General features: G+C 36.2%; 1 protein-coding gene across 6 annotated transcripts in view; it reads left to right on the forward strand.

Annotated features, from left to right (window-relative positions):
- The window catches only part of CPEB2 (cytoplasmic polyadenylation element binding protein 2), a 66,079-nt gene that overhangs the window by 53,225 nt on the left and 5,790 nt on the right, over positions 1 to 7,064 (forward strand). For all 6 annotated transcript variants that reach the window (XM_017498707.2, XM_017498710.2, XM_017498705.2 and 3 more), the window contains 3 exons: positions 974 to 1,092; positions 1,724 to 1,838; positions 4,623 to 4,804. In XM_017498707.2, the coding sequence (XP_017354196.1) occupies positions 974 to 1,092; positions 1,724 to 1,838; positions 4,623 to 4,804 (416 nt within the window). The remainder of the gene's footprint in view (positions 1 to 973; positions 1,093 to 1,723; positions 1,839 to 4,622; positions 4,805 to 7,064) is intronic.

The following is a 7,064-nucleotide window of genomic DNA, read 5'->3' on the forward strand; positions in this document are numbered from 1 at the left end:
AAAAAAAAAAAAAACAAAACATTCGAAAGTGGGCAAAGGACATGAACAGACACTTTTCAGAAGACATATATGAGGCCAACAAACATGAAAAAATACTCATCATAACTGGTCATTGGAGAAATGCAAACCAAAACCACATTGAGATACCATCTCATGCCAGTTAGAATGGCGACATTAAAAAATCTGGAGACAACAGATGATGGAGAGGATGTGGAGTAATAGGAACACTTTTACACTATTGGTGGGAGTATAAATTAGTTCAGCCATTGTGGAAGACAAAGTGTGGCAATTCCTCAAGGACCTAGAAATAGAAATTCCATTTGACCCAGCAATCCCATTACTGGATATGTATCCAAAGGGCTACAAATTGTTCTATTATAAAGACACATGCACACATATGTTCATTGCAGCACTGTTTGCAATAGCAAAGAACTGGAACCAACTCAAATGCCCATCAATGTTAGACTGGACAACGAAAATGTGGCACATATAGACCATGAAATACTATGCAGCCATAACAAATGATGAGTTTGTGTTCTTTGTAGGGACATGGATGAATCTGGAAACCATCATTCTCAGCAAACTAACACAAGAACAGAAAATCAAACACTGCATATTCTTACTCATAGGCAGGTGTTGAACAATGAGAACACAGGGACACAGGGAGGAGAGCATCACATACTGGGGTCTGTTGCGGGGGAGTAGAGAAGGGACAGCAGGAGGTAGGGAGGTTGGGGAAGGATAACATGGAGAGAAATGCCAGATATAGGTGAAGGGGGATGAAGGCAGCAAACCACATTGCCATGTATGTACCTATCTAACAATCCTGCATGTTCTGCACATGTACCCCAGGACCTAAAATGAAATAAAATATATATATTTTTTAAAAAGCATGTATTTTCTAAATAGCACTGTAATTTGGAGTAAAACCACTTAGGTTGACATATTGCCTTATCTTTATTGGTTATTCCAGGCTATGCATTTCTTCTCTTTCAAGAAGAGAGCTCAGTTCAAGCACTAATTGATGCTTGTATTGAAGAAGATGGAAAGCTCTATCTGTGTGTTTCTAGCCCTACCATCAAGGACAAACCAGTAAGTAAATACCACATGAACTTCAGGCTACAAATGCTAATTTTTCAAAATTATTTTGAAATGATTGTTAATGAATAAAATAACAAGTAAACTACCATGCCGAGTTTTAGTTTTTGAAACATCCAGATAATTTATAGCAGGAGTCCCCAACCCTGGGTGGTAGACCAGTATTGGTCCATGACCTATTGGGAACCAGGCTGCACAGCAGGAGATGAGTGGCAGGCAAGCCAGCGGTACTGTCTGAGCTCCACCTCCTGTCAGATCAGAGGTGACATTAGATTGTAATAGGAATGTGAACCCTGTTGTCAACTGCACATACAAGTGATCTAGGTTACATGTTCTTTATGAAAATCTAATGCCTGATGATCCGAGGTGGAACACTTTCATCTCAAAACCATCCCCCACCCCCTCAATCTTTGGAAAAATTGCCTTCCTCAGAATTGGTCCCTGGTGCCATAAAGGTTGGGGACTGCTAACTTAAAGTATCCATATCAAAAGTTATGAAAATAATTTGTTTCCAAATTCTACTATACAAATTTTTAAACAATAAAAGAATAACTATTAACTGGCAAAAACAAACAACCCTCATAAGCCATCAAGGGAATAAGACCCAATGTAATTTTCTTCATAGGTTCAAATACGTCCTTGGAATTTAAGTGATAGTGATTTTGTAATGGATGGTTCTCAGCCTTTGGATCCCCGAAAAACAATTTTTGTTGGAGGTGTTCCTCGGCCATTAAGGGCTGGTAAGTGGAATGTTAATAATTTTGTTCAAAAAATAATTTAAATATGTCCTAGTCAATAAACATTTGGAAGCCATTGTGTACGTGACACTATTGGACAGAACAGGAGCAGATTCTTCATGCTCCAATAGTTGCTAACTACAGAATTTTGAAACATATTCTGAGACCCCTTTCTTGAAACTCTCCAACTGCAGAATTGGATACTTATCTATCAATATTAGTGTAGTTGCTAACTCCAAGCAAACTATAATAATTCACCTAAATACTTCTGATTTCCTAAGTGAACCTCTCTTACGATATGAAAATTTGGAGTCTGTTTATTTGATTGATTCTGATATCTGAAGAAGAAATATGGGATTATTTTCTCTTTATCAGTATTTTAATCATTAACTGAAATAGCACTTTAGATAAGTGAATGATGATAAACTTCTGTTTATCAACAACTGGGAACTAGAAACCAACCAAAATATGTCACATAGGAATATAATTGTAGATGTATATGCCCACTTTGCACATGTTATACGATACTGTACACCATGTGTAGAGTGTTAGTGATTTCCATCACTGAGAACATCTTCTCCCCAGTCTTAGAGATATGTTAAAGAACTATTAATACATGTAAATACTTAAAGAACATGATGACTTTTACAGAGAAGTACTGTAGGGAATGGAAGAGCGTGTAGCAAGGAAATATTATATAGTCTGATATCTTAAAGATATTTGTAGTTGAACTGACATGTAAAGGATTGAGCAAAAGGGGGAGGATCAGGGTGGTAGTAGGGTTCTGAGGAGTGTGTTTCACAGAAAGGGAACAACTTATTTAGAGGTCTTGAGTGGAGGGAAACAGTGTGCTTTGGAGGGACTGAAAGAAGCCCAAAGTGGCTAACTTGGGATACAAGGAGTGACGGAAGGGACACAAGGAGACATTGCAAAAGTAGACAGGAGTCAGATCATACAAGTCTTAATAGGCTAACATGGTATTTATCCTTAGAGCATGGGTAAACCATTGACGAGTTTTTAAGCAAAAGAGAGACATGATCATATTTTCAATTTTCAAAGTTCACTTTAGCTAATGACTTACAGAGGTGGGTGCAGGGTGAGAGTAAATTCGGGCAGACCAGTTTAGGATTCTATTATTACAGTCCAGGAAATTAGATAGTGGTGGCTTGGATTACTGGTAGCAATGGAGAAAGCCAGGTGAACAGAGGTAACAGGTATTAGGTAAACACAAAGACTGAATCTCATCTTTCAGTCATAAGCCACTGGGTGGATAGCGATACCTTTTACTGAGAGGGAAGGAATACTGGAGGAGAAACAGATTAGATTGGGAGGGAAGATTGTGGTCTTGATTTTGAACTTAAGTTTATGGCACCATTCAGAGCTCTCAAATAGAAATTTCAATTAAACCATGATATATGATATATTTTTGTTACATTTTTTATGGTGGTATCTGATATATTTTTTAAGAGAATCATACTGTTTTAAAAACAAGCTGAGAAGGCAAGGGTCAAAAGCAAAAAGATAAGGTTATTGCCATGAACAAGATGAAAAATGATGTTAGCTTGAATCAGGATGTTAGTGATGGAGGTGAGCAGATTGGACTCTAGATAGGTCTTGAAAATCAAGTTCACATGATTGTATGTGTGGGAGGGAGCAAGAGAAGAATACAGAAAAGATGAAGCCAAAGATCTTGACTTGACAACTTCATCTTTTCTGTTCCTTTCTAACTGGGTCAGCAAAAACTCATTGGAGCAAGTTTAATGGGATAGAGGAAGATTATGAGTTCCATTTTTAACATACTGAGCATGGCCAGTGCCTGTTAAATATCGAGTTGTCCAGTAGACAGTTGCATATATGAGTCTGGAGTCCAGGGGAGATGTCCACACTAGATACAAATGTAGGAGCTTAAAAACATATAGATGGTGTTTAAAGCTATGATACAGGATGAAGTTACCAAAGCCGGGAGTGTAGACAGTGTTGCAAGGATTGAAACTTAGGGTACTCTGACATCAAAAAGTTAAGGAATTTAGGATGAACTATCAAGGAAAACTCAGAAGAAATTTATCAGTGAGGTAGGAGCAGAATTGGTGGGCTAATATATTCCAGAGTCCAGATGGAGAAAATATTTGAATGAGAAGGAAGGGATTAACTGTATTCAATGCTACTTACAGATAGACTGACCATTGGACTTGGCATGAACAATTACAGTGGAGTCATGGTGTGATAGTCTGATTAGAAAGAGTTGAATAGAGAATGGGAGGAGAGGAATTGGGGAATACTGGAACAGATTTTGAAAATTTTGGTTGTAAAGGGGAACAGAGAAATGGAGTAGTAACTGAGAGGGGAAAAAAATGTTATGAGAATTTTTTTTAAGATAGGAAAATTACAGTGTACTTGGGAATGATCTTGTATAAGGGGAAAACTGGTGGTACATAAGGGAAAGGGGAGAATTGCTGAAGCAGTAGCTCTTCTTAGTTGAGAGTGGATGGGATCTAGCATGCAAGTAAAAGCATTGGATTTAGGAAAGAGTGTGGAACTATTTCTCTATAGGACAAGATAGGGTATTTAGTGGGTTTAGTGCTAGTAAGTAGGAAGATGTGATGGCAGTGAGTCACTTTATAGCATCCTTGATCCCAGTCCTCCCTTAACAACAGCCTCTTAATCTGCCATTCTACTCCTGGTCAAATGATAATATACAATTGACTTCTGTGTTTTCCAAAAAGTACTTAAAAATTGTTGATTACTGTGTTTTCTCACATTTGACATAAACTTCTTTTCCTCTTGAAGTGGAACTTGCTATGATCATGGACCGGCTATATGGTGGAGTTTGTTATGCAGGAATTGATACAGATCCTGAGCTAAAATACCCAAAAGGTGCTGGGCGAGTTGCTTTCTCCAATCAGCAGAGCTATATTGCTGCCATTAGTGCTCGGTTTGTTCAGCTTCAGCACGGTGATATTGATAAACGTGTAAGTTGCATGTTGGGAAATCACTTATGTCCTATAATAACGTGCTGATCCAAAGTGTCATACACTAAAGAGTTAGTAATATAATTCAAATACTGTTTAGTTTTTAACTTCTTTAAGCCTTAAAGGATATTATATAAAAATATCCTTGAAATGTAAAATTCCTGAACACACTTTAAAATTTAGGTATAATATAAAAAATATTAATGTCATTGTACAGCCATGTCAAAAAATTTTTATCAGCCAGTAAGGTCAAATATTCTAACCATGGAGGCAGAGGTTGTTTTCAGAGCCTGTACTTTGGAGTCAGACTGCCTAGGATTGAATCCCATTTCTACAAATTTACCTTCTCTGTGCCTTTTTCCTCACTTGTAAAATGGAAAACAATGGTAATATATGTCTTTCTCAGTTTTGAGGACTAAATGAATTCACATGTAAACAAACATTTAGAATAAAACTTGACACAGAATGTTATTTAAATGTTTGTTTTCATTTGTCACAAAGTCTAAAATAAAAATGCATCACGTATATTTCTCTAAAATAATTGACCTACACTTAAATATTTTTTTTGAGTAGCATTGCCTGAATCATCACAGCAAGAACTTTTAAGTACTAGGAATGATAACTGAAACCCTATTGAATAATTCCAAGTAGTGACTACCTTCTAGAGTAGGGAAAGACTCTAGAATTTATTTACAAATCTGTTTTATGCCAAAATCTGTGAACAATTCCTATACATACCTAAGCATATTCTAAAATAATTATATTTATAGTTCAGCAGAAATACACTAAGAATATGGGGTAAATGAATTTTTTATATCCAAATTAGTAGATAGAAGATATAATTTGAGTGAGTACCCCTTTTCCCAATGTAACAGTTGCTTGAATCCTCTTCTGGGGCTGTTTGGCACATTAAAAGACTATTTTGGGGACAGGGAAGCTGGTTAACCAATACCAGTTGACTAGACCATGCATGCTAGAAGTAGTCCTCAATATAGTTACCCAGCCATCCCATTAGAAAAGAAATGCAGCATAGGTTCAGTTCACAAATACAGAGTGGCTTTTTTTTGTTTGCATTGCTACTTAAAATTCTGGTTGCCAAATAAACTTAAGATGAGGTTCTCTGCTTTTGATAAGACATGCATAGATAACCTTTCTGAACTTGTCTAAATGTTAAGAGTTCCTCTAGTCTTGTGTTCTCAGCCTGTGCTGTACATTATTAATCTGGAAACGTAGAAAAATCTTGATATTTGGGTCCTACCCCATGAGGTTCTGCCGAATTGGTCTGAGAGGCAGCCTGAACAACAGGAATTTATAAAGCTCTGAAAGTGACACAAATGTACAGCAGTGCTTTAGACTGCTGATCTAGCTTAATCCCCTACTTTTACAGAGAGGTAAGGTCACAGAGGATGTTATTTACATAGCATATAATCAGGGTGTTTAGTGCACTAGCAGAAGAAAAAGGCTGTTGCAGTGTCATACCTCATACCTCTTTGTTTCCAAAATGATAGTGAAGGACCAGTTACTTGGAGCAGAGTATTGACTCTTCAAGAGCAACTAAGTTGCAGGGCAGATGAATTAAGATACACGTGCCTTCTTGAAAAGGCATTGAAATACCTTAGGGAAAAGCTTATTTTCTAAGATACGTACTACAAAGGTAATTTTGAACTGTATTTGAAAGAATTTGAGCCTTAAGTATTTTACAAGTCACTAATATTGCTTACACAAAAAAATATTAAACCATTAACCTTTATACCTTTCATCTCTCTAATATGAATATGGCTATTAAGCCATAAAAATTGAATAAATTTAAGTGTGTAAGTACCAACTCAAAGATATATAAGATACTTATTTGGAGGAAATCAAAATTGTTTATTCCACTTACTGTTTACACCGATGGATACTGTGGTTTAGTTCTATCTGATAGCTGGAAAGCACAATCAACACAGATGTGTAATTCATTATATTTTTTGTATGTTATTTCACGAGTAGTATAATTCACTGTGACTTCTAGTAAAAGTTAAAATACAAGACTAGGTGAAGTGTCCATGAAACTCCTTTCACGTATAGAAGAGTTTAATTATTAGAGATTATTAATCAAAAATAGGTTTTGAAATTCAATTTTCCATCTTTACAGTGTATGGTTTTGAGTTGAGTAGCTTAGCTTCATAAACTAATACCTAGAATTTAAAAAATACATATAATTGAAATCATTGCGTTTGTAAAATTTTTGTTCAACAGTTTTTTATTAAAACACTTAACT

This window comes from Cebus imitator, unplaced genomic scaffold (assembly GCF_001604975.1).
Source record: "Cebus imitator isolate Cc_AM_T3 unplaced genomic scaffold, Cebus_imitator-1.0 Scaffold249, whole genome shotgun sequence".
Lineage (NCBI taxonomy): Eukaryota > Metazoa > Chordata > Mammalia > Primates > Cebidae > Cebus > Cebus imitator.